This window comes from Squalius cephalus (genome assembly GCF_949319135.1).
Source record: "Squalius cephalus genome assembly, chromosome: 11".
Classification (NCBI taxonomy): domain Eukaryota; kingdom Metazoa; phylum Chordata; class Actinopteri; order Cypriniformes; family Leuciscidae; genus Squalius; species Squalius cephalus.
In genome coordinates this window covers 13,326,492-13,353,389 of record NC_137132.1, presented here as the reverse complement: position 1 = coordinate 13,353,389, position 26,898 = coordinate 13,326,492, and the positions used below count along the sequence as shown (strand labels likewise).

Here is a 26,898-nt window from a genome sequence, read left to right as displayed (position 1 = left end):
TAAGAACCTTCAGGGAGAAAAACAGGTACAGTAGATGTACTTCAGATTGCTCTCTACTGTATCTTTTGAGTGCAGTACACTGTGTTGTTACAACACATACATGTACTGTAGCTGTTGCCCTATACTACTGTAATAAAAAGAAATGCATCAAATTGCCTCGCATGCAGATTATTTTCTATAAAGAGTTTTCTGAATGCTTCCCAATTTGTAAAAACTATGTGTTACAGTAATCAGTACGATGAAATGGAAGAAGCCTGCCAAATATTTCAGTTGATGCGTGCCAGCGGGGAACAGGCATGCAAGTGGATTTTTTCAACCCGGTTGGCTGCATGGCTAGGGCCCATATAGCCTGTGATGCTGACAAGATTCTCTGGCCTGTCCCAGACCAAAGACGGGATGCTGGGGCAGAGTTTTTTTTTGTGTGTGTGTGTATTGTACTGTACAGTACATTAAGGAATAAAAAAATGTGCCAATGTATCCATTGGTTGTGTCTTTTGTGTTCATCATGTGAAAAGGTTTGTGAGGGGGGTAACCACAAGCAACATAACTTACCAGTTTTGGAAATGTTGTTTTGAATTTATTGCACCAGTGTGTAAGACTATGTTGTAGTGTGTGTGTGTGTGTGTGTGTGTGTGTGTGTGTGTGTGTGTGTGTGTGTGTGTGAGGGCTTGTGTGTGATGTCTGAGGGCAAAGTTTGTTTTTCAGCAAGTGTGAATGGTTTTGAGAGTAGAGCTTCATTTTAAACTGAAAATAGGATGTTTGGGGAATTGGGTGAGACGTTATGGATTTGTGTTATAGAAATGTGTTTAAGCAATCGAGAAAAAATGTCAGCAGGGATCCCAGTGACATAGGATCATGACTGAAAAAAAAACCCACCAGCATTTCCAAGCTCCTCCTATCAAATGGCCGTTATATAGTACAAATATCTCACACTCTTACTATTTCCTTGGGGAAATTGCTGAAAACCCAACATACTGGTTTTAAAGAGAGATGGGGGGAAACTCTAAATGAACTCTTTAGACAAGGAGTCGTGAGAAACTTCTAAGACTGCCTGTGGAACTGAAGTAATGAAACATGGTAATTTGATCTATCCACATTTTAGGTTTCTGGAGATTTGGCCTGCTGATGGTCTCTGCAGGCATTAAATATATCTTGACACTTTAGATTAGGGTCCAATTCTCACTATTAATTAACTATTTACTATGACTTTTGTCTCAATAAACTCTTATTATTAGTAGTAAAAATTACTACTTATTAATAGTTAGAAAGGTAGTTGTTACGTTTAGGTATTGGGTATGATTAGGGATGTAGAATAAGGTTCATGCAGAATAAGGCATTAATATGTGCTTTATAAGTACTAATAAACAGCCAATATCATAATATGCATGCTAATAAGCAACTACTTAATACTGAGAATTGGACCAAATGAAAATGCCATATCCAACCAGCTTGTCTTACCATCCGGGGGGTTGGGTCCCTCTGGTTGAAATCGAGTTGGAGGGGGGGGGGGGGGGGGGGGGTCCCTGCACAAACAGGTCTAGACCAATCCATGTTGGCAAAGAGTCTATGAGAAAAGCTTAACATAAACAACTGAGGGCATGATATGACTTGCCTTCCATTTCTCTAGGAACAAAGTTACTACTGCCAAAAAATAAATAAAAAATGGGTGACATGCCATGTAAATTGAATACTAATAACAAATATACCTTGCAGCATTTTGGTGCAAAACACATAAAGTTGAATAACCGAATGTTCATTCTATTGCAGTTACTTTACATCACAGGATAGCTTTCCAGTTTCAGCTGATGGCTAAAGAGTTTGTAGAAAGATGTGTCTTTTTGTCATAGCTGTTGTTTAACTGAAGGTATCTTCTCCTTGCTGTTGACATAAATCTTAATCTCTCACTCCTTATATAATGGGAAAGTAATTTATACGATAGTGTCATGCAGGAATAACCATTACTGTTATGTTAAAGTAGATGTTATGTCTGATTTTTGCTGATTGCATGTGTTTTCTATGTAAAAGAAGGATAAAAAAAGAGGCAGTCTATCAGTGACATGCAGTCAACTCAAATGAGGACAAAAAAAAGCCTCTTCTCTAGAATTTAGATGTTTTTAATTATTTTTAAGCATTTCAATTTCATTTTGATTTGTATTGTCCATTATTTGGAGGCACTTATGTTTCTGAGAAACATGAACTGAAGACTTATCTTTTTCCTTTGGCTCTTTTTGATCTTTCTCTCTCCTCTTCACACATTTGTTACATCTTATATGGGTCAAACTCTTAGTTAGTTATTTTTTCAGTGTTCTTAATGATAGGCTATTATAACCTCAAACAAAGTTGATTCAAAGTTAGAGCTATAGTTGTGCTATAACTGTGCATAACGTTGTTTTTTTAGAGGTTGTAGACAAACATAAAGTGTATAGTAGAGATCAGGTTTGCTGCCTATAGGGCATAATTGACACAGGGTTCAACACTGATCATAATTCAGTGTTGCCATAACAATGTAACACTTTCATGTTTGCCCTTTTGATCTACTTATTGTTTCTGTCGATTGTCTTTCACACCAGATTTCAATTTCTTCCTCTGCTGGTGTTGGCGAAAGGTTTGGCCTATAGTTTTCCAGAGAATTTGTTTTGTTGCTCAATGACTAATATTTCATAGCTCACAGGGAGTTTCTCTGTTATGTTTTAAAGACTTCTAGAGAATACGCCTCTGAGTTTATTAGGGGGTGAGAAAACAAATGAAAAGCAGAAGGTTATAGCAACTTTCTTTGCTCTCCATCTAAACTAATTGGATTCAGATGGAAAAGGCACTATGTGATTATCAATTGCTGAATGCCTTGCTCTTTTATTTTATTTTTTAATCTTTATTGTTCCCAGTATCTCATTAAACCGGGGTTAAACACTCTTGGCACACAAAAAAAGGTTCAGTAATATTTCATTGTTCATTAACCTTCTTTAAAGATTTATTCAACCGCATTTGGTTTTTTTCTGTACTAATTAACCAGCAGACTTGAGCATAACTAGTTTCCTTCATATTGAATTATTAAGGGTAAATATAAATCTGACTGGCCAGACCTTTGCATCAGAAATATTACACACACGAAAACCTAGATAAATCTCAAGTGTAAAACACCTCTAAATGAAAACAGATTTAGATAAAGCTGCTTCAATGTTTCCCTGCTGAATTGCAGTCAGCCTGTTGTAACAGAATACTTTCAATGTTTGTCTTAAACAAGGTGTGAAACTGTTGAAAATGAAATCATTACTGAAGTATTTTTGCATCCCTGCAGACACCTATGTGTCTGATAGTGGTGTTATCTATCATCAGATCAGTACCTGCCTCTACACTCAGATTAACCTCCAAGACATTGCCATTAATCCTTATAATGTTCCACAGCAGTCCACAATGTTCTTGTTTAAACTAATGAATCATGGTATCAGTGATGGTAGTGTCATCAGAAAGGATGAATATGCTACTTTAAAAAAACAGCCTATTTTCTGTATGGCAGCTAGGCAGATCACGCATAGGCCCATATCCTACAAAAACAGGGGGAGGGGGAGTGCATTTTTTTGGCCTTTTTCCGCAATATCTCAGTTTCGTCTGCGGTTCGCTTCACTTTGTCGCAACACGCTCAGTGTGAAAGGGCCTTAAAGGAGAACTCCGGTCAATTTTAACATTGAGCTCATTTTTTTGTAAATTTGGAGTGCTGTCAGTACAGAGAACAACGACAAAAATCGGTGTTGCCTACACCGTGTTATCCTCTTTTTAAAATTTGCACCCTGTTGACTTAAAAGGGGCAAGTTTTAAACCTGCTTTTAGCCTCTTAACATCCTTGATGTGTCATTACAAGTGCCCAGCCATGTGAGTGATTCCTTCAGAGTGAACACGGTGAATCTGACTGCAGTAGATGTGAAAGATATGAATAAAAATGAAGTTAATTCGGCCAGCGCTCATACCTGTATTTATTTCCTGTTTTCGGTCGAAGTCCACAGTAGTCGATTGTCGAGTTCTCCACTGTTGCTTAGCTACCTATGATCACGCGCGTGAACTCGACAATGGACTACTATGGTAAATGCTTCAGATAAATAAGGTTTGGTGCTTCACATTCATTTGAAATTGTCCTGACCACATTATTTGTCCTTGCAAGATGGGGACACTATACTGTCAAAAAGCACCGTACTTCGGATGAGACGTTAAACCGAGGTCCTGACTCTCTGTGGTCATTAAAGATCCCATGTCCTTCGGAAAAAAGAGTAGGGGTTTAACCCCGGCATCTTGGCCAGATTTGCCCATTGGCCACTGTTCATCACCGTGGCCTCCTAATCATCCCCATATACTGATAGACTTCATCACTCTATCTCTTCTCCAAAAATAAGCTGGAGTGCAGTGCGTGTTCTGGCACAAAATGGCTGCCGTCGCATCATCCAGGTGGATGCTGCACATTGGTGGTGGTTGAGGAGATTCCCCCCTTCCATGTAAAGCGCTTTGAGTGCAGAGAAAAGCGCTATACTGTTAATGTAACAAATTATTAATTTAGTGTTGCCCCCCCTCACAATCCTCATGCCACCTCCTTAATTGCCATCAGGGCCTTAATAATTTTCTAGATCTGCCCCTGTTTGACTCCAAGGGATAGTTCAGCTAAAAAATTCTGTAAATAATTACTTACGACTCATGTGGTTCCAAACCTGTAAGACTTGTGTTCATTTTCGGAACACAAATGTAGATCTTTTTTTATGAAATCTGAGAGATTTCTGTCCATCCTTTGGCAGCTATGCAACTTTGACGCTCCAAAAAGTTCATAAAGAGATCGTAAATCTAATCCATTTGAATTGAGCGTTAAGTCCAAATTTTCTGAAGAGACACTATCACTTCATATGATGAACAGATTTAATTGAGGCTTTTATTCACATATAAACATTGATCAGCGAGCATAAACAGAAGCTCAACCAAACTTGCTTGTCACACAAGAACAAACCTCTTGCAGAAGCTCAAACGAGAATGAACCCTATTGGTTCTTGCAAGTCAAGCGATCATGCTTGAGCTTCCATTGGTTTACCACAACTTATGTGTGAGTTGATGAATGTTTATTTGAATAAAAGCCTAAATTCAATCTGTTCATCATATGAAGCAATCATGTCTCTTCAGAAAATTCTGGACTAAATTACTCAATTCACATGGATTAGTTTTACATCTCTTTATGAACTTTTTGAAGCCTCAAAGTTTCAGTTGCCATAGCATATGGAGGGACAAAAATCTCTCAGATTTCATCAAAAATATTGGGATTCATTTGTGTTTCAAAGATGAACGAAAGTCTTATGGGCTTGGAACGACATGGGGGTGAGTAATTAATGACAAAATATTAATTTTGGGTGAAATAACCCTTTAACCTGACTTAACTGCTAGACGCGCACTAATAGAAGTCCATTCTCATAGGCTTCATGTATTGCCATTCAAAAGGGAATATTGCGCAATCACAGACTCACATGATCCCGTTACATTTGCAGTGCCGTATGCTAGTGGATAGAATATAACTCCTTTTCATTGCCCAAAGAATAAAACCAGTTTGAACTGGAACCTCAGACACTCCCCGGACTCAGTTCCTCGTTCCCCAGCCCTTCACCTTATGTAGTAATTCTGGGTTTCTTCTCAATGGAAGTGGCAGTATCAGTTTGTTGGAAAATACAATTTAAGACTGGACCTTAATTAGAAGAATAACAATTAAATATTTTATTTTTATATTTTTTATTTTTCAGAGTCAAAGATAACATGGAGAGGTCAGAGTAGTGTATGCTGGAATCACTATCGCAATCAGAGATCACGTTGTGCAGAAGTGGGAGGGACGCAGTTCATGGAAAAAAAAAAAAGCCAACGTGTGGGCAAAGGAAAACTTCCTTGTCCTTTGCTCTCCCGAGGGGATTTCCAAGTTGGAGCGCAGCAGGCACGAAACATGTGCGTCTGCCAACTGTACACACCCTTTTGTTTGACTGCAAAACATTCCCTGTTTCTGTAGTTAATGAATAGGCTACACCATTGCGTGACTGTTAAATGATTAAGTCGTGCCATGTTCCGAAGTTGAAATTGACACGGGACATTTATTTTAAATGAATAAAAACAGATATCCAAGCATGAATGAAGTTCTTTTCTATTTTTCGTTTCTAAAGACTTCGTTGACAACTGCAAATGCACTGCTTATAGTTTAAGACTCGTATTTCAGATCAGTTGATAAGTATAAGATTATTCCTAACCTGTTTAACCATTCCATAGCCAACATGTACATTTTTGAACCTCGTGAGATAGGCTTAAGTTATGCAATTCCTTTTCTTTATTTTAATTTTGCATAGTTAACGGTGTAGTTAACGGTGCTGCGTTTTCCTTTCGATTTCATATTTTGGTGAAAGTGTGTGATAATGAAAGTTCTTGTTCCACGATAATGATGATGATGATAAAAAGTTCAAGGCAAGCTGTGATTTTATACTAAATAAAATTAAGGCAGCAATTAGGCTAAATTTATGTTTTCAATTTTAGTGAGTGCTTATCTATAGCACGAATGATATTTCTCGTATCATTTATACGCCAAAACGAGTTTTTGCGTTCAAATGATACGCAATGTAAACCCCTTGGGTAGGATTAGGGGTGAGGAGGGCGTGCATATTACACGCCATAAAGTGCGTATCATATGCACGCGAAAACTGCGTATCATATGTACGCAAAAACTCGTTTTGGCGTATAAATGATACGAGAAATATCATTCGTGCTATAGATACGCACTTTCATGAGATCGGGCTCCAAATATGTTTTTATACATAGCCTATAGCCTATATGCTGTGTAAACTTTTTCCCCCTCCTACTTTCCTGGTGTTGAAGGTTGATATGCAAAACAATAATTGTGCCCTTAGTTTTTTAAAACTGTCAAAGTTCCTATACATTTCAAGAGTGAGAATCATACTGAACGTTGAACGTCCCCATTATTAATACATCTCAGCAATTTTAACAAAAGATTCCAGTAAAATTATGAAAAATATGTTTATTGTAGAAAAGATAAATGAATATTTTGTAAATTATACTCACACATAGCTCTCTGCAATCAACCTTGTTGCTTAAAAACAACTCCTAACCTAAGCCTAATCATGCAATCAGTTTTTTTTTTTCTTTGATCGAAACTAAAATACAACAAATGCATTCAAATGCATCAATTATGACACTGAATTTTCGCGCAAAGTGCTTAAAAAATGCATTTTATAAGTAACACATCTCTGAGTTTGAGGTATCCCTTCTGAAATAACTGTCGTCGCTATATGAAAACAAACAGTCTGATGAGCCGTAGGGCGCATACTCCGAAGTTGCCATGCCTTCATGCGCATTGGACCAGTGCGACAGGCAAAAACAATGCTGAAGGCTGCAGTGCTGATAGTGGTAATTTTCTGAAGAGAAACTGGAGCTCAAATCCATCCGTGTCGGGGAGCTGTAGCAAGAGGAAGATGAAGAGTGGGACTGAGGGGGAGAGTAACTGTTGTAGTCGACTGGACTGGGGAGATTGAAGGAGTCTGAGGGTGAACTGGATACCTGAGGAAACAGATTGCAAAAGCACGAAACACTTATTAAAAACGCTGCACGAGTAATTTTATTAATTTGAGAAAACATATATTTGACCATTAGAACTGTTCAAATGCCCCCCCCCCCCCCCCCCCCCCCCCAAAAAAAAAAAAAGTTTTACTAAAGATGAAAAAACATCAAACACGTACCAGGCTAGTAACATAGAGGTCCGTATTAGAAGGCATATATCCATTAGACCACTGCGAAGAAGTGGGACACACGAAATTACTGCCGCTGAAAGTCTCAGGAGGCATCGTGTGTATCATCTGTTGATGATCATAAGCATTCTCCATCGGGATGTTGACATTTTCGGTAAAGGGACGTGTCTGGAAATAGGGCTCTGGAGCTTGCATTCCAGAGAAGACATCAAGGTGGGCTGTTAGGAACACAGAAGAAAATGCTGGCTTGAGCACAGGAGAACATTTAAATTAGGCCAGCAAGACTTGGGATGATGTCACGAGACCATCAGCCAACAGCTAAATCACATTTGAATAGTAGTTTATAAATAGGAGATCATTCCAGGATCTGTAAGGAACACCTATAGATGTAGGTGTCATTGTTCTTTTATTTATTTTTTGATTTGTTCTCCCCCTAGAATTGTAGATGTAGAGCTGATGCCTGACGGTGGATGAAAATGGTTTCTATTTTGGAGTATAGTAAGTTGCATGCAGTCAAGTATACTTTGTTTTCTCTTGTTCTCATGTTTCCTGGTTAAAATCAAGCTCTTACAAAGCTTAGTAGGCAGAATGTTTATCTTTGTTTTTTCACTGTCAGTTATCGACGTCTAGTTCAGTTGTTATTTTAAACTTACTATTCATGGTCGTAGAGCAGACATCGCGACCAGCCATGGCTTGTGATTTCTACAGGATGAAATGTAAGAGAGAGAAGCAAGGTGAAACATTAACCTTTATGTTCGTTCAGTGGAAAACAGCAGAAATCGTGTTGTTCTATTATGTGGTATCAACTGAATCTGTCTTCAAGCAGGCCTGAGGGGGCGTGGTGCTTTAAATTTGGTCTTGACTGACCACGCTTCACTTTACTTCGGCTACCACAAGTCAATAGTGTCTGCTTATGATTTTTATTGTTTCCAACAGCTCTATTGTTTACCGTTGCGGTTTTCTGTGCCTGCAGGGCTCTGTGCTTCTGCAGTAACTCCTTGACAGTGGTCTTCACACGCACACCCTGGTATACCTTGGGTTTATCTGCTGAAAAACAACATTTTTTCATTTCAGTTTATTTTCATTCATCAATGACGTATGCATTTATTTATTTATTTTTAAAAAATTCATTTTAATAATAATAAAAAAATATTTGCCACAATAAAAATCCTAACGGATTTAAATCTAAGTTTACACATAAATCCCTATTTAAGACAATGGATCTACTATACGTTGTTAAAAAATGCACACATATTTTTGAGGTGCTTCAAAGATGTAGTACCTCAACCTTTTATTTAATTTTTTTTAATGCATTTGTGTGTGTATACATAAGTGTGAATTTCAGTGTGGCTTATCACATTTAATTGTTTTACCTTGAATATGTGTTTTGACATGGTTGTCAAAATAATGAAGTTGCAAGGAATGTATTTGACCACTTTTCACTCTTAAAAATGAAAGTTCTTTATTGACATCGATGCATGAAGAACCTTTAAAGTGATTGTAATCTTTCCACTGAACAGAAGGTTCTTTACAGTGATAAATATTCTTTAGATTATTAAAACATTCTTCAAACTGAGAAAAAAAAATTGGTTCTTTTAAGAACTGATCAATGAAAGGTTCTTTAGAACTGATTTTTTTTTTTTAGGCTATAACGAAAAGTCATTAAATCAAAATATCTGTATAAAATGGTAGGCCTATGCATGTTTTTCAAAAAATGAACGAAACAACAGGAATCCAAAGATTAGGTTTCTAAGACCAGCACATAGGCTATTCTATAACAAGATCTTTGAAAGATTTCTTGAACATCCTTATTTGTCATTGTCCCTCTTGTTCAACCAAATAACGTTTGCATTTTCCCCATTTGCCAGTAGAACATAAGATTTATAGCCTAAGTAAATGTATGTATATATATCAGTAAATAAATACAAGATAAGATATCCCTCAAGATTAAAACAACTATGATCCTCTTCCCAGTTAACGCTCCAGTGGTCTGAGTGCACTGGAGATCCAGCAGTGAATGGGTTAGTTTTCGCATTACAATGGACAGTAGTGAATTTCGAGAAACATGCTCTCCAGCCATCTTTGGCACGGGGCGACAGCTTTAAATTGGAGTTTTAAACCGTTTATTTTCATGTAGCCTATCTGTAAATTAAAACCCGACTAAACTGGAGAGTAGCCTAATCTAATTATTGAGCGTTTCACTGGAGAGCAGAAGCGCTCCGAGTTGCGGAAGCGAAGTGAAAGAGCTGCAAAACACTGCAAGCGAACAAAGGAGAAAGAGAAGCTTCCTCGGTCGACGCCACTACAAGTTACAAACGTAAGTAAAATAGGCCTACTCTTATTATAGCTCATAGCAAAAGCCGCAAACAAGCGGACAGAGTACATCGGGGAATATACTAGATGTTAAAGTCATTATCCAACAGAAAACCCGATCAGATTTGTTGCAAAAAAAGCCAGATTTCTTTACGAGCGCGTTGTCGATTTAGCGACAATCTGTTGTTTTAAATGTCCTAAAAACGTCCGGAGTCCAAGTTGGTTTTAGCGTTCCGCTCGCCAGATGTAAAATCATTTCTTGACAAAGTTAAAGGGCAGTCCTCGTATCTCTTCCCACTGGAGTAAAGCCGCGCCTAATAACTTCCTCCCAATATGAAATGTGTAAAAAATAGATGAAAAAAGTTGTCCTTCTTTTCTAATTTTTTAATTGGTTGTTCAGCCTATACATACACAGTGGGACGTCTTCCTGATCCGTGTTAATATAGCTATATAAAATTATGTCGGAACATTAGTGATTCCAAACAACGCCACGCCATGGTTGAGTTCATGGAGGCAGTTGAGTTTACAGAGGGCAAAAAAGTGCGCTGATGTTAATAAGATAGCAAAAACGTCCTTCGGCAGTGTGTTGATGTGCTCGTTGACAGTTAAACCTATCTAATAAATATTCATGTAAGCTCTGAAGCAAGGCATTAATTCTGGTTAAAATGTCCAAATTATATTCAGTCATCGTTTAGGCTACTGTTGGTTATTCCTAAAAGCATTGCATGTAATTGGACACGCTGGTCGACAACGTAAAGTCTAAAAAGACACAGTAAATAAATCTTCAGATTCAGTTTTGCTTGAAGAAATGCTGAGTAAAAATACAACCAGACAGAAAATTCAAGCTATCAATGAAGCTTGAGCTCTATGAATCACCAGAGATAATGTTCCCTTAAACGGCAAGAAATTGCATGTAGCCCAATTAATATAAAATACATGTACATGTAAAATTCACCAATTTGTTTGAATTGAATCCTTCACATGTGTTTGCTGTTTTAAGAGATTAGTAAGGCTGCATCATTTGAACTACACATTTCCAAGCAAAGTTTACCAATGTATTAAATGATTTTAATTAACTTTTTTTTTTCTCAATGTTTTTCAGGTTGCTGAAGACAAAACATCTTAAACGAAAGAAAAAAGAAAATTTACTTACCAGACATTTTGGCCTGAAAAGGAGGAAAACTCTGGAAGAACTACAGTGAAATACCCCAACGTCACTTCTTTGCTCTATTATATGGGCTAGAACGAATTATTCACAAAAGTATTAAAAAGTCTCAACAAAGTAACCTCAAAACACTCTCAGGACATACAATTATACAGTAATATAGCTAGGGATATTTTAGTTTGAGTTTTTCTCCCCTCATCCCTACTATTTAAAACCCCAAGAACTCAATGATTTGACAATGATTTGATTGCGCGATACTTTCAATTTGAATATTCAAAGGCTTCGTAAAAATACTTATTTCTGAGTGATATTCGCTATTATAATGCATATATTAACATCTCTTTTAATAGAATGTTGTGTTATTTCACATTTTGACATCAACCAAATATATATTTTAAACATTTTATCATCCTTTTGGTGTTGATGGTTGGAGTCTCCCTTAGAATCACTATTTCAACTTTGCAGTGAGACTAAAGGCACAAATGAAGCTTTACATTCCATTACACATTGTAAATATCTTCTCTAATAGGTAGTCTTGAAAAAAATAATAATTATTGTGTCGTGTAGATCTTAATTGTGCAGTATTTTAAGAATTATTGGAGTTGTGGGCGTGGCATATGATAGCAGCCATGTTTGTCATTAGAACAATTGGGACGAATGCTAAAGTTAAGTTACTGGGATAGTGGGAACAGGTATAAGAAGGCTAAATATGAAATTTTGTCATTTATATGTATAGGCTATATTTAATTCAAAGGGTCAGTTGCAACTGCAGATCCAAAGCAAGTTAACTGAAAGCGATGTTCACAATAGGCTATTCATTTACTTTCTCACGGTATTATCTGTTTTAATGCAATAGTTTCGTTAATCAGTGCATATTGCATATTTATCATCATCGTCAAAATCATCATATTGATCCCCAAAATAAGTAGGCTGATGCTGAGGGATGCTGATCACTAACAGAATCTCACACCTGACTTTATAGGCTACTTTTATTTTTTACAATAAACGAAAAAGCTCCAAGTGGAATATTCTTCGAGACATCATATTTAATATTGTCGTATTTAATGGTCGCGTGTTTAAGAAGACTGAAAACAGGCGGAATGGATGACATGCAGGTGTTCTTTGTCTTAGAAAAGAAATCGGAAAACGGGTCAATATGTGACATGATGTAGGCTAGTACAGACAAACTGAACATTTCGTTCGCAAGTGCAGAATAATTGGAGATTAAAGTATTGAGATAAAACATGGAGTACTTTATTAATTCGTCTTTAAGCATCTTGTTGTAGTAGCCTAGCTGTAGTCCGAATGCAACTTGGTGGGATTTCTAAGTCGTTTGACTCCTTTTTGAAATCGATTTGTAATGTTAATCCGCTGAAAACAGACCTCCTGTTTCAAAATATGATTTTATTTCCAGTCTCTCGTTATTAGTCACCTTTATGAACAGATACTTCATAATCCTAAAAAAAATGTCTAAGAAAGGAGAGGTCGGTCGTTACGAGATCTGGCCAGTTGAATGTCGCCCCCTGGTGATTAAACCGAGGAATGCTCAGGTCCTGTCACAGGACCTCAAGCTGTATTTCATCTAACTAGGCTGGTATGACACTATTTATTAAGAGTCACTTAATGCACTCAGTTGGGCAATAAATGTAATAATAGCTAATTTCCTTTTTTTTTCTATGCAGAGGTAAATTGTACTGGATAAAGATAGAGTAGAGGAAGGTATGACTGTTGACTCATCAGTAGCCTATAAAAAAAAAGAAGAAGCATGAAATGCAACCTGTGAGGTTTCAACTTGATAGCAATATTTTATTTGCTTGTTTCTCATTGTTAAATGTATTTTATTGTGAAATAAAGCAGGTGTTCTGGTCTGATTTTAAATATATTTATTATAGTAAAGCATATGATATCATTTGTTGTCAGTTTCTTGATTTCAGTACATTTTTATAAATAAAAGTTCCCCAATTCCTGACTTCCTCACTTTAGAATTAAAATATCTCTTGATTTTCTTCCTTATTTTATATAGTTTTTTTTTTCTCCTAATCCTGTAATGTTGTATATTTGAATATACAGTACCGGTCAAAAGTTTGGAAACATTACTATTTTTAATGTTTTTGAAAGAAGTCTCTTATGCTCATCAAGTCTGTATTTCTTTGATCAAAAAAAAAAAAAACAACAGAAAAACAGTAATATTGTGAAATAATATTACAATTTAAAAGAATGGTTTTCTATTTTAATATACTTTAAAATATAATTTATTTCTATGATGAATAGCTGAATTTCCATCAGCCATACGCCAGTCTTCAGTGTCACATGATCCTTCAGAAATCTTTTATGCTGATGGAAACAGTTGTGCTGCTTAATATTTTTTTATAATCTGTGATACTTTTTTCAGCATTCTTTGATGAAAAAAAACAAACAAGTTTTTTGTTTTAAGAAAAAAAAGAACAGCACTTCTTATTTAAAATAGAAACATTTGTAACAATATACACTACCGTTCAAAAGTTTGGGGTCAGTAATTTGTTTCTTTCTTTTTTGAAAGACTTTTATTCAGCAAGGATGTGTTAAATTGGTAAAATGTGATAGTAAATATATTGTTAGAAAAGATTTCTATTTTGAATAAAGGCTGTTCTTATTTTATTCATCAATGAATCCTGAAAAAAGTATCACAGGTTCCAAAAAAATATTAAGCAGCACAACTGTGCTGAGTATCAAATCAGCATATTAGAATGATTTTTGAAGGATCATGTGACACTGAAGACTGCAGTAATGGCTGGAAACCATTCCAAAGTGAATAATATTTCACAATAAATACTGGGGGGTTCTATATTTTTACATTTCTGTCATCACTTACTCACCCTCAAGTTGTTTCAAACCTGTATGATTGGTAACCAGACAGTTGATGGCACTCATTGACTTCCATAGTATGTTTTTTCCTAGTATGGATGTCAATGGGGTCCATCAACTGTCTGTTTACAACATTCTTCAAAATATCTTCTTTTGTGTTCAGCAGAAGAAAGAAACTCATACAGGTTTGGAACAACTTGATGGACAGTAAATAATGGCAAAATGTACATTTTTTGGGTAAAATATCCCTTTAAGAGACCTCTTTCAAAAACATTAAATGATGTTTTCTTAACAAAGTTCGGGAGGAGCACGTTCAGATAATAAACCTGTTTAACACGAGAGGAGCGCAGTTAATCAACTCACTAAACGAGATAAGAGGTATATATACAGCAGACTTACCTCTGTTAATTGACAGTTTATCTCCGCCCCTTGTCCTCACTTCTAGTTCTAATATCACAACTGGGGGGAGAACTCTGGGTTTGCCAAATATGCATAAACCTTTACTCTTGTAAGTGTGAACTCGTGAAATAAAGTTTCCAAACTTTTGACTGGTACTGTATGTCTTATTCATATGATAGGATAACTAAAAACTGATTTTGTTTTAATTGTTGTCTTGAAAATGTTTGTACATTTCATTTTTAATAAAGGGTTTGAGTTTTCATTGCATGTAAAGTTGTTTCTGTCGTGTTCACATTAGACGCTTGTTTTTGCCTCAAATGCAAAACTGCATCTGACCTGTGAATTTCATTATGCTGTTGAGTCACAAGAAGGCTTCTTTTTTTGTAATTCTAGTTTATTTACCTTAGAGACAGTTTTCACAACAGACTTTTAAATGAAACAGTCACAAGAAGATAAATAGGACTAGCTAGATATTACACGTCAACTACTGTATAAATATTAACACTTAATTTTTGCTGATAATATACATTTAAATAGACTCACAATCACTTAATGTGCCATAGAAATAAAAATTCTGATATACATGCAGTCTCATACTGATTATTATCCTAATTATGCTGAGTCAATGTAACTTGTGATGATTAGAAAATTCAAGATACCATTATAATAAACGATACAAATAAAACATTAAGATACAATGTAGTCACTTTTGTTCCCCAATGTTAAGCCTTAGCTCTGCCTCTGCTAAGTAAAACTGACACAAAGATTTTAGTGCTAATTGCCTTACTTGTGTTTTGAAGAGGTGTTGATCTGCTAGGCTTGTAAGCCTTTACTTCCCTATCTCAGAACGTCCTCCTGACCTCATACTGTGACCAAGTGCTACCAGTGTCCTCTTTCCCCCATACCAGACTGTCACTCAAGGCTGAAGGGGCACTTTCTGTATCTTCTGATGGTAGAACTGGCACTAGTTTGGTCAAAGGCTCAGTCAAGAAAGAAGGGGGAGCAAAACTGGAGGATTGAAACGAGGAGTGATAATTGACTTCATCCAGTGAATGGAGAGAGTATGACTGTGAACCCCGGGAAGATGAGCGGAACTGGGTCGGGCTGGCGGTCTCAGGGTTGACCAGAGAACTGGGTGTAGACAGGGGCATGGGAGCCAGACCATCTCCACACAAACCCTCCACCACCTCGGTCCCCGTGGGCTCCCAAGAGTCCCTCTGCAGTCGACATAAGCAAAAACTCATTACCCTCAAAGGAATAGTTCACCCAAAAATAAAATAAAAATCTGTCATCATTTACTCACCCTCAAGTTGTTCTAAACCTGTTCTATGTTGGTAACCAAACAGTTGATGGGCCCATCAAATGTTTGGTAACCGATATTCTTCAAAATATCTTCTTTTGTGTTCAGCAGACACAATTTTTTACTGTGTGCAAACAGGTTTGGAACAACTTGAGGATGGGTAAATGATGACAGAATTGTCATTTTTGGGTGAACTATTCCTTTAAGAACATTCTCAAATGACAAGACACTAAATTTACAAATTGACTGAACCTCCTTGTACTAATGCCAATATCCTTTAAAAAAAGATGAATACAGAAAGTGGGAGAGACAACAGACAACAGTTGTAATGTACACTCACCTAAAGGATTATTAGGAACACCATACTAATACTGTTTGACCCCCTTTCGCCTTCAGAACTGCCTTAATTCTACGTGGCATTGATTCAACAAGGTGCTGAAAGCATTCTTTAGAAATGTTGGCCCATATTGATAGGATAGCATCTTGCAGTTGATGGAGATTTGTGGGATGCACATCCAGGGCACGAAGCTCCCGTTCCACCACATCCCAAAGATGCTCTATTGGGTTGAGATCTGGTGACTGTGGGGGCCATTTTAGTACAGTGAACTCATTGTCATGTTCAAGAAACCAATTTGAAATGATTCGAGCTTTGTGACATGGTGCATTATCCTGCTGGAAGTAGCCATCAGAGGATGGGTACATGGTGGTCATAAAGGGATGGACATGGTCAGAAACAATGCTCAGGTAGGCTGTGGCATTTAAACGATGCCCAATTGGCACTAAGGGGCCTAAAGTGTGCCAAGAAAACATCCCCCACACCATTACACCACCACCACCAGCCTGCACAGTGGTAACAAGGCATGATGGATCCATGTTCTCATTCTGTTTACGCCAAATTCTGACTCTACCATCTGAATGTCTCAACAGAAATCGAGACTCATCAGACCAGGCAACATTTTTCCAGTATTCAACTGTCCAATTTTGGTGAGCTCGTGCAAATTGTAGCCTCTTTTTCCTATTTGTAGTGGAGATGAGTGGTACCCGGTGGGGTCTTCTGCTGTTGTTGCCCATCCGCCTCAAGGTTGTGCGTGTTGTGGCTTCACAAATGCTTTGCTGCATACCTCGGTTGTAACGAGTGGTTATTTCAGTCAAAGTTGCTCTTCTATCAGCTTGAATCAGTCGGCCCATTCTCCTCTGACCTCTAGCATCAACAAGGCATTTTCGCCCACAGGACTGCCGCATACTGGATGTTTTTCCCTTTTCACACCATTCTTTGTAAACCCTAGAAGTGGTTGTGCGTGAAAATCCCAGTAACTGAGCAGATTGTGAAATACTCAGACCGGCCCGTCTGGCACCAACAACCATGCCACGCTCAAAATTGCTTAAATCACCTTTCTTTCCCATTCTGACATTCAGTTTGGAGTTCAGGAGATTGTCTTGACCAGGACCACACCCCTAAATGCATTGAAGCAACTGCCATGTGATTGGTTGATTAGATAATTGCATTAATGAGAAATTGAACAGGTGTTCCTAATAATCCTTTAGGTGAGTGTATATTGCAATGTACAGTATATGCAAAAGAATGGCACAGAAAAGAAAAAAAAAGTATGATGTTGTCAAGGCCAGAATAAACCTTTATAAATACTGTTTTCTTTTTCCAAAAAAATGAAGGAAGATGGGGGGAAATGCCCCTCTTAAAACAATGTATTTAATTAAAAATTTTAACCAATTTAGATATTAGTTTAGGATGTGCATGTGTTATAGGAAACAAATAAAACATTTGCTAATTTAGTTGTTATTGCACAAAATGTGAAATATTGAAAGAGGGGTAAGATGGCCCCCTACCTGGGGTAAGAAGACCATGTCCCCGTCCCCCTATTTACATTGAAGAAACGTCATAATAGCAATACTATGAATTCAAATGTAATGATTTACCTCAAATAACCTATAGGTTTTATTGAAAGCCAATCTGTCTGAAATGTAGATCTAATTAATGGAAATACAGAATAATAACCCCATTAATTATACCCAGACTTACAATACTTCAGAATTAAATTGTCAACAAAAATGTGTTATTTATAATTTCAGTTCATAACTTCAATTTTATACAAATATATAAAAGTATATAAAGTTTATCAAGTTTGCAGGTAGTATAGGTTTTTAGAATAATTACATATATATAAAAAAAATAAAAAATATTTAATTATATATAATTCTATTTTTATATTTAATTATTTAAAAAACATGAACTGTTTGCAAACTTGTTATTCAATTTATTGATTTGAATTTGACATTTGAACTGTGCCAATGAAATGAAATGAAATGAAATTACAAAAACATTTCTTCTTTCCCCCCTAAAAACCTAGGCTATAATACTTGGATGAAATGTTGTTGTTTTTTCTACAAATTTTTATATTTTTTAATTGAGGTTTTCAGGGGAAATACATGAATATATATAATATATTTAAATATAAATAAAAATAGAAGAATATAGAAAATATAACTATATGAAATTTTAATATGACAAAAATATTTTTTAAATTATGCAATTGTTTAATTTTTTGGTTTCTCTTTATTTTGATGGTCTCTTTAACACATTCAGGTGACTATAAGTAACACTGCACCTACACGTCCACAAACTCTCATTAGAGTGTTAGTTAAGTTTTAGTCGACTTGTAGGGTTAGGGTTAGAATAAGTTGGCATGTAGTTGTAAAGTTACTTCTAGTCAGTAGAATGTCTGTTGGGGAGCATCACAATAAAGTGTTAGCAGATATTAAGCAGACAGTCTACTAATACTCTAATGAGATTCAGTTGACATGTAGCTGCAAAGTTGCTTAGTCAACAGAATGCTTAAAAGGGACCATCAAAATGAAGTGTTACCAATTTCTGAAAACTCATACTACTTGTATGAAACAGCAAACATGTTATTTAATTTATTGATTCATTTAAACGTTGTCCCATATGCCTGTAAAAAAAATATATATAATAATAATACTTTTATTATTAATATCATTTTTAATATCATTAAAAATGATTAAAAATACCTTTTTAATATCATTTTATTATTTAATTTAAATATAATTAAATATAGAGGAGTATAGAAAATATAATATGAAATAATATTAAAATGTTTTAATATTGTTTTGTTTTGTTTTCTAAAAACTTGTGCTACTTGGATGAAATAGCATGCAAACATGTTATTTAAAGTATTGATTCATTTGAACTTTGGCCCACATGCCCATAACATTTACATCACTTCAGACAAATATGCCCAATATAGCTTAAAAATATTTTAACTTAATATTTCCAACACACTTTCCCACCTAGACTTTGACTACACTTCACAAACATCTTTTCTGACTGTGCCTTCTTGCTCGATGTGCCAGATCTTACCAGCAAATAATGTGAAGGGTCACTGGAGTAAGGAGGGTGTAAAGAAGACAATGCAGATGGCGAGAATATTGTACTTCCTCCGCTGGAGAAAGGTGTGCTGCGGTAGTCTCCAAAAGACTCCGGGTAGTAGCTGTCAATGAGAGAGGAATAACCAGACACGCATCCGGTGTCGCATGACAGAGACTTTCCCGTTAGCGATGAGGGGTAGACATCAGTAGAAAATGGTTTCGTTGAGGAACAAAACTCTGTGTCTGAAATGAAAGGTCTTCTCATGCCGTAGTAACTTGGAAGCATGTGAGAACCTGAACAGACCACAACAATTTTGATTAATACATGAAAATAATTCATGACTGATACATTATTTACAGTATCTAGAAAATGTGTTGGAGAAAGAGTTGGAGACTCACCAGTCATTTGAACTAATGGACTTGGAGGAGAGGATACACCCTAGAACACAATAATGATTCTCATTAATCATCAGTTTTCTGTGATCACCTCTTTTGACTAACGCAATCTGGTATTTATGGTACATGACAAGCTAAAGCACAAAACATTTGCATACATCTAATTGAACTGTCCCCAAATCTTAGAGAGGTTTCTCACTATAATGCAAGTGTTCCTTATAAACAATCTGATCAGATGAATAACCAAAATCAAAAAGACAATTATATTCATCAGCACAGCCTTTAAAAAAAATGAATTAAATATGTTGTATATCTCACTTTCTCTTGAAACCTAGTTTTGTAAGGGTAGAGGACGAGACCAGTTAAGGTTCAATTATTCTACTCCCAAAACAACAGTGGGACCCAGAGATTTGTAACATGCAATTTTGTTATTGAATGGTTGAGAGCTATTGGGGAGGCAATACAGATAGACACATGCTCTTTTCCGTTTGCATACTGCAAGGATAAATGAGCTGATATCAATGCAGCACTGGCTGGAGAGCAAGCAAATTTTGAGGCTAGCATTTGAATGTCATTTGCTCGTTCCAAGACTTTCCTATGTGAACGACCTACGCCTCAGTGCCTCTTTGAAGGCATGGTATGGAAATGAGGCTGTTGAAGAGTTGCAAGGCTGCAGCACTGCACCTGATTCAGCCTCAAGATAAACCACGCTGGAGTGGGTGGAAGTGAGGGGGGTTGGTGGTTTGTGGCCGCTTGAGCCAACAAGCAATGAAATAGCTCTACTGTACACGAGTGGGATACAGTATAATGAAGTTCAATACCATGCAAACACCTTTTCTTCCCACATAAAACTTACTTTTCTCGGTCTAAAATTTATTATGACTTTGCTTTTGAATTGCTGCCTAGATGATTGTATTGCTTATTGTTGCTCGAAACAAACTGACATTTTACTGACATTCAAAAAACTGACATTCATTGGAATGTCTCAAAGTGACATCTATCTATCTATCTATCTATCTATCTATCTGAAGAGTTCAGATGCAAAAGCCTCTAAGTGCCATCTGAAATTTTCTTCTAGAATGATCATTTTTATCAAGCTCGTATATTTAAGTTCAATAATTTCACTTAAATGGCAATGCAAATTACCTATTAATTGTCATTTAAGTGAAATTACTTAACCTAAATATACAAGCTTCATAAAAATTATCATTCTAGAAGAAAATTTCAGATGGCTATCTATCTATCTATCTATCTATCTATCTATCTATCTATCTATCTATCTATCTATCTATCTATCTATCTATCTATCTATCTATCTATCTATCTATCTATCTATCTATCTATCTATCTATCTATCTATCTATCTATCTATCTTTCGATCTATCTATCGATCTATCTATCTATCTGATCTGGTAATGCCACCTTACCAATTAATGCCTAACTTTTTTTCAAATCTTTTTGCCATTCTGTAAATTCAGCTCTCACTGTAAAAGTTTTGTTATTCTCTTAATGCCACTTTTATTATTTCAGAAAGATTATACAAGAGTAGTATTTTACTATTGTTCATCTTGAACCTCTTGCAAGTGTCTGTATTGTTTTGGTCCTGTGTTTGAACATGACTTCTGTGGACAGTGTTTGCTGAAGTCTGCAGATGGCTCTTCTACCCTATATAAAAGGCCATAGTTACAGAAGTAAGCTTATTATAAAGCAATTTTTGTTCTGCGTGGCCTCAACATGCTCCGATTCACCTGTGCAACCCTCCCCCTGCTCAGCCATTGTATTATGTGTTTGGTCTCAGTCGTGTCCCTGTGGGATCACAATGATTGACACCTACATACACTTTTTTATGCTTTGAAAACATAGTTACTTTTCAGCTGTTACATAACATACAAATGATTAATTACCACACTGTAAAATCTAATTAGTTGGACTTACTTAAAAAAAGCATGCAAACTGATTGCCTTAAAAAAAACAAGTAAAGTGAAATAGGAATAGTATGTGGTACTGAAAAATGCTTAGTTAGTATAGTTCACTTACACAAGAGTTCTAAAAAAGAACTGTAGAGAGTACTTGATTTTGTTAGCAACAAAATTATAAAAGATCTAATTGACATGAAATATAGTTATACATCATTCATTCATTCATTCATATATATATATATATATATATACACAACAGTATAAATGAAGTTCCAAGTGCCAAATTTCAACATTCAAGATGACTTTGGGAAATTAGTGAATGCAAACAGAGAAAAATAACTGCAGAAGTGGAGGAAATGAGTGAAAAGTCCATTAAGATTTTCCCCGCCTCAAAAACCACACTCAAACCAATCAATTAATCTTAACTTGGGTTAGTAAACAAAGCATAGTATGTGAATAGTACAGATTACTAGATTTTTACAATTAAGTTAAGACATTAAGTAGTTAACTAAAAACTGTGAGTTAGAATCACTGTTGGACTTGACTGAAATAACTAATAATACATCACACAGGGAAATCTGAAGTCACAACTGTAACGAAACTCATATATGAGAAAATTACACTTAATTTCTCTAATTCTTCCAAGATAATGGGATTATTTGTTTAGCAAAATGTTGTGGGAAATATTAAAAACTGAATATTCTTAACATTAGAATTTTTCAATTAAATTACACAATAACATAATATTAAAAAATGTTGTAGTTGTAAATTGGAATATATATATATATATATACACACATTAATGTTAAGAATATTTCATTTTAATATATATTTATACATACAATTTAAAAAAAAATAAGCGCTAAAATTAAATATTCTTAACTTAATATATATTAAACATTCTTAACAGTACAATATTTTGATTAAATGGCACACACGATATACTTTGTATTTATGTTAATGTTTAGAATATAGTTGTAATCGAAATTATTCCACCCCCATTGCAAATCAGGTTTATTGGAAATATTTACAGATCAAGAAATCAATAAAAGAAACTGAAATAGCTTAACACAACAAATGTTTCAAGTGGTTTCCCTAAATTCAACTGAAAATGCAACTTTTAATGACTTCTGCCATCTTAAAAGTATTCAACCCCCTGAATAAAATCCCTCACAACAACACAAATCTGCAAAACAGGTGTTGTCTCAAGCACACGTGATGCAACTTATCAAGGGCTTCATTACTTGCATCAGGTGTGCTTGAGCTAGAACACATGAAATATCTGAACTGGCTAGGTTTGGTGAGTGTCACGTTTGACTGCATCTTAGAAATATGGTTAAATCAAAAGAACGGAACAAAATGTTAAGAGAATATATCTTAGCCCTTCACAAACAAGGAACAGGATACAAAAAGATAGCGAAGGCACTAAATGTTCCTAGTGACACCGTTTGAAGCATAGTTCGCAAGTTCAAAGTTAAAGTTGGTAACAGTGGTTACACTACCTGGACGGGGCAGAAAAAGGAAGCTATCAACGGCTGCAACCAGATTTATGAGAAGACAGGATCAGAAAAACCCTTGAGTGACTGCAAAAGACCTGCAGCAAGACTTGGTGGCAACAGGCACTAAGGTTTCAGCTTGCACAGTAAAGGCCCTTGCACACTGAGTCCGAAAATCGCATCTGAAATTTTCGCACGTTAAGAAATAAATACGACCTCACATTATGTCAATCACGCTTGCACACTGCCTCCGAAACTTTCGTCCATCAAAAAAAAATTCGGATCAGGTTCAATTTTCTGCGTTTTTTCGCATCCGTAGCAAGCATTTTGAATGGTGTTTTGGCAATTTAAAGCCACCGAGTCACGAATATTCACGAATACGAAAAAACGCATGCGAAAATTTCGGACTCAGTGTGCAAGGATCTTAAGGCACTTAATAAATGCATGCCAGCACTCTAAGACGTACACCACTACTGACCCAAAAGCACAAGAAAAGTCGGCTCCAATTTGCTCAAAATCATATAAACAAGCCACAAAAGTTTTGGGATTCTATTCTGTGGAGCGAAAAAACAAAACTGGAACTTTTCAGTCCAATGGATCAGCGGTATGTCTGGAGGAAGAAGAATGAAGCATATGCTGAAAAGAACACTCTGCCCACAGTTGAGCATGGTGGGGCTCGGTAATGCTCTGAGGCTGCTTTGCATCCTCTGCCACTGGAAACCTGCAGCGTGTGGAAGGCAAGATGGATTCATTTTTGTATATCAGGAAATCCTAGGAGAAAACATCGTCATGCCGTCAGTCAGTGAGGTAGCTGAAGCTGTCAATAAGACCTTCCAACAAGACGATGATCCCAAGCATACATAAAATTCCACCAAGGCTTGGTTGCAGAAGAAGTCCTGGAAGATTCTACAGTGGCCATCACATTCACCTGACTTGAACCCCATAGAAAATCAATGGTGGGATTTGAAGAAAGCGGTTGCAGCACGCAAACCCATATTACTGAACGAGGAAGAGACTAAGATTCCTCAGAAACGCTGCCAGAAGCTGGTGTCTGCAGCAGGTCATAACAGCAAAAGGGTCTTCTACTAAAGATGCTTGCCATGGAGGGGTTGAATAATTTTGAGACTGCAGAAATCATTAAAAGTTGCATTTTAGTTGAATTTGGGGAAACCACTTGAAAAAAAAATTGTGTTGAGCTATTTCAATTACTTTTGTTTGATTTGTTCATTGCAAACAGCTGAATGTCTGTAAATTCTGCCAATAAACCTGATTCGCAATGGGGGTTGAATGATTTCGATTACAACTATATTTCATTTTACTACTTTTAATTTCTTATATGTAATTTGTAATTGTAAATTTCATATATTAATATATACATATACATTTTTAGAAAGGTAAAATATATATGTTCTTATAAGTAACATATACTTATGTTCTTTAAGTATTACATATTATAATTGAATACAAATGTTTTCTTTTTAAACTGTAAATACTATTAGCTCTGAACATTGACGAGACAGAAGTCATTACGCTACTTATTCAAACAAAAGCGAGCTCAGTGTGTCATAGACATGAAGAAAAGCTTTCCCTCTTGTGCAGCCAGATGTCTGCAAGTCTGATTTGAGCTTGTCTAGAGTGACAACAGGCGACTTGTCTGTGGTCTGCAGGAGGAACAATACAGTGGAGCAGGTGTGCGAGTGTTTGACTTTGCATAGCCATACTACAGCAGCAAAAGGATGATTTACTCCCAAACCTCAGGCGCTCATGACCATCAGCACTGCTGCTATTGTTTGCCGCTTATGTGCATGCATTCACTAATGGGCTTTGCTTCATCCCACCCGTGTGAGAAAAGGACAAGACTCTGAGGGCTTGTATCTGAGGCTGTAGGTTCATCATTAGAATAAAAAAGATAAGCCAATGAGCAAATAAAGTGGCGGGGCACAGAAAATACCAACTATTTTAAACTGACTGTTTGCATATATGAAAGAAGAGCAGAGTGGCAGGGTGAATGGAGTGAAAGGAAGCATTGTGAATGACAGGGCGGGGTATATTTCAGTTGAGGGTATTGACCGGGTAAGATTAAGCGGTGGAATTACCGTGTAGCATGGCCCGCTCGTCTCCCGTAACCTCTTTTCTGCCAGCAGATCTTTCACAGTGTGCTTGACCCGGACTCCCTGATACACTCTTTTGGAGCATTCTGCAAAGAAATTGTGTAAAGTACAAGGAAAAGTACTTTAAAATGTGTGCTGATTAACTCTGGATGGCTGGTGTTATTCAGTTTGTGTACAATATTAATACAAACATACCGTAAATTAATGTCTATCAGAGGAATTCACATGAAATCAGTTGCACACAAATCACAAATACAGCATGCATTGAATATAAAACTGTTGATATTCAGACGCTCAGATTTGTTCAATAATTGCACATTTATTACATCGTTTACATCATTATTTCTCATTTGCAGCTTAATTTATGACCATACAGTTTCTCTAGTCAGTTTTATGGCGTGCATCTATATAACTGGCATGGAAATTATCTTTGGTTTTGGTCAATGCAAATTGGTCAGTTTACAAACACTAAAGGTGATGATACACAGGGCAACTTTTTGAGCAATGTTTCTGGGAAATCTTGCCGAGAGATTGTTGCTTGGGCACTTTCCCATTGAAAATGTTCAATAAATTCCTATCTGGATAATTTAGATTGGTCACGGGCCCTGTGTCTCATCTGGTTGCCCGTTGATGGCAACATTGCCCAGCAACATTGCTCAAAAAGTTGCCCTGTGTATCATCACCTTAACTCTGTCCTGTTGAAACATCATCAGGGGCCGATTATCATTTTATGTTTATGTCAAATCTGTCATTGTGACTCAAAATGTCAGCCTGATATGTCTCACTAACCATTTGCACGTAGAGTATCTGTGCAAGTGTCAAGTTATATACCGACATATGAGCTAACGTTTAAAGTTTATTTCCCAAAAAATACAAAAAGATGATTCCTGGGAAGCACAGATCCTAGTCAACACAACAGTGTATTTGCAATTTAAAATGTCTGTGATAGGAAATTGCATGCAAAAATCATTGTAGCTTTATGTAAAAGACCCCAGCTTCATGAATGAATTTGAGGAGCTCTGAAGTTCTGCTGGTATTTAAGCATCGAAAGCGGTTGTGTCTGAAATATCACAGTTATTACATTTTTGCAGCATTAAACGTGCTTTTAAACAGGCTCAAAGTACACTGAGTCACGTCTATTATGAAGATTTCTTGTAATTTAGTAATCAGACCGGTTAACATTAGAGTTAAATATTAAATGATACAGTTCAACCATTCCAAGATTAATCTTAGCTTAAAAATTAAACAGCATGACAAAAAATGAGCTCAAGCTACATATAGTTTTTAATTACCAAAACAGGTCAAATTTACCAGTTTCCATGATGCAGATACCTCAGCTGTAAGTGGCAGGAAATATACTCTATCTATCCCAGTGAAACAACTGTGTCGACTCCCAAACTCCAGCTGAATTTGACCATTATACCAAAGACACGAAATCCAACTCCACTTTAGAGAATGATGCTATAGATGCTGATCAGAAGTCAGCTTTTGAAATGACCCTCACACATTTGTTTGCATGCAAATAACTGGCAGGACGTTTTCCAGCATTTGCATCAACTTTCTAGATTAGCGAGAAACGAGCACGAATGACACGCCATCATCACTGGTAATGTCAAGACTAACCTCTGCTGATCATTTGGTGTTTTTTAAAACCATGAAAGTCAAGTATGCATGGTGTGAATCTCGTACACATTTGCTTAGCATTATATCATCATTCAAGTTTTACCGGCAGTGTTGTACTTTCAGCACTAACATTATAAAATTAACTAAAACCACTATGGAATTCACTCTAAAAT

The 26,898-nt window shown here is 36.3% G+C and overlaps 2 protein-coding genes across 7 annotated transcripts; both read right to left on the bottom strand.

Annotated features, from left to right (window-relative positions):
• Positions 1-5,764: 5,764 nt before the first annotated feature.
• linc.pou2af1 (lnc RNA pou2af1) lies at positions 5,765-13,385 on the bottom strand. 6 transcript variants are annotated; one of them, XM_079885463.1, is made up of 5 exons: positions 11,224-13,385; positions 8,707-8,804; positions 8,411-8,459; positions 7,749-7,975; positions 5,765-7,569 (listed from the first exon to the last, which is right to left on the bottom strand). In XM_079885463.1, the coding sequence occupies exons 1-5, from the start codon at positions 11,228-11,230 to the stop codon at positions 7,243-7,245; spliced, it is 708 nt and encodes a 235-aa protein (XP_079741589.1). In that variant the 5' UTR covers positions 11,231-13,385; the 3' UTR covers positions 5,765-7,242. The 6 variants fall into 6 exon arrangements, with proteins under 6 accessions (XP_079741589.1, XP_079741590.1, XP_079741591.1 ...); XM_079885464.1 differs by having other exon boundaries at positions 8,707-8,801; XM_079885465.1 differs by lacking the exon at positions 11,224-13,385 and adding an exon at positions 10,482-10,531.
• Positions 13,386-14,861: 1,476 nt separating this feature from the next.
• On the bottom strand, positions 14,862-26,423 carry pou2af2 (POU class 2 homeobox associating factor 2; the record flags this gene model as incomplete). Its single annotated transcript, XM_079886273.1, has 5 exons — positions 14,862-15,695; positions 19,173-19,474; positions 19,580-19,619; positions 25,088-25,188; positions 26,414-26,423. 5 exons carry the CDS (start codon positions 26,421-26,423, stop codon positions 15,321-15,323), a joined length of 828 nt encoding a protein of 275 aa, XP_079742399.1. The 3' UTR covers positions 14,862-15,320.
• Between the last annotated feature and the right edge of the window lie 475 nt (positions 26,424-26,898).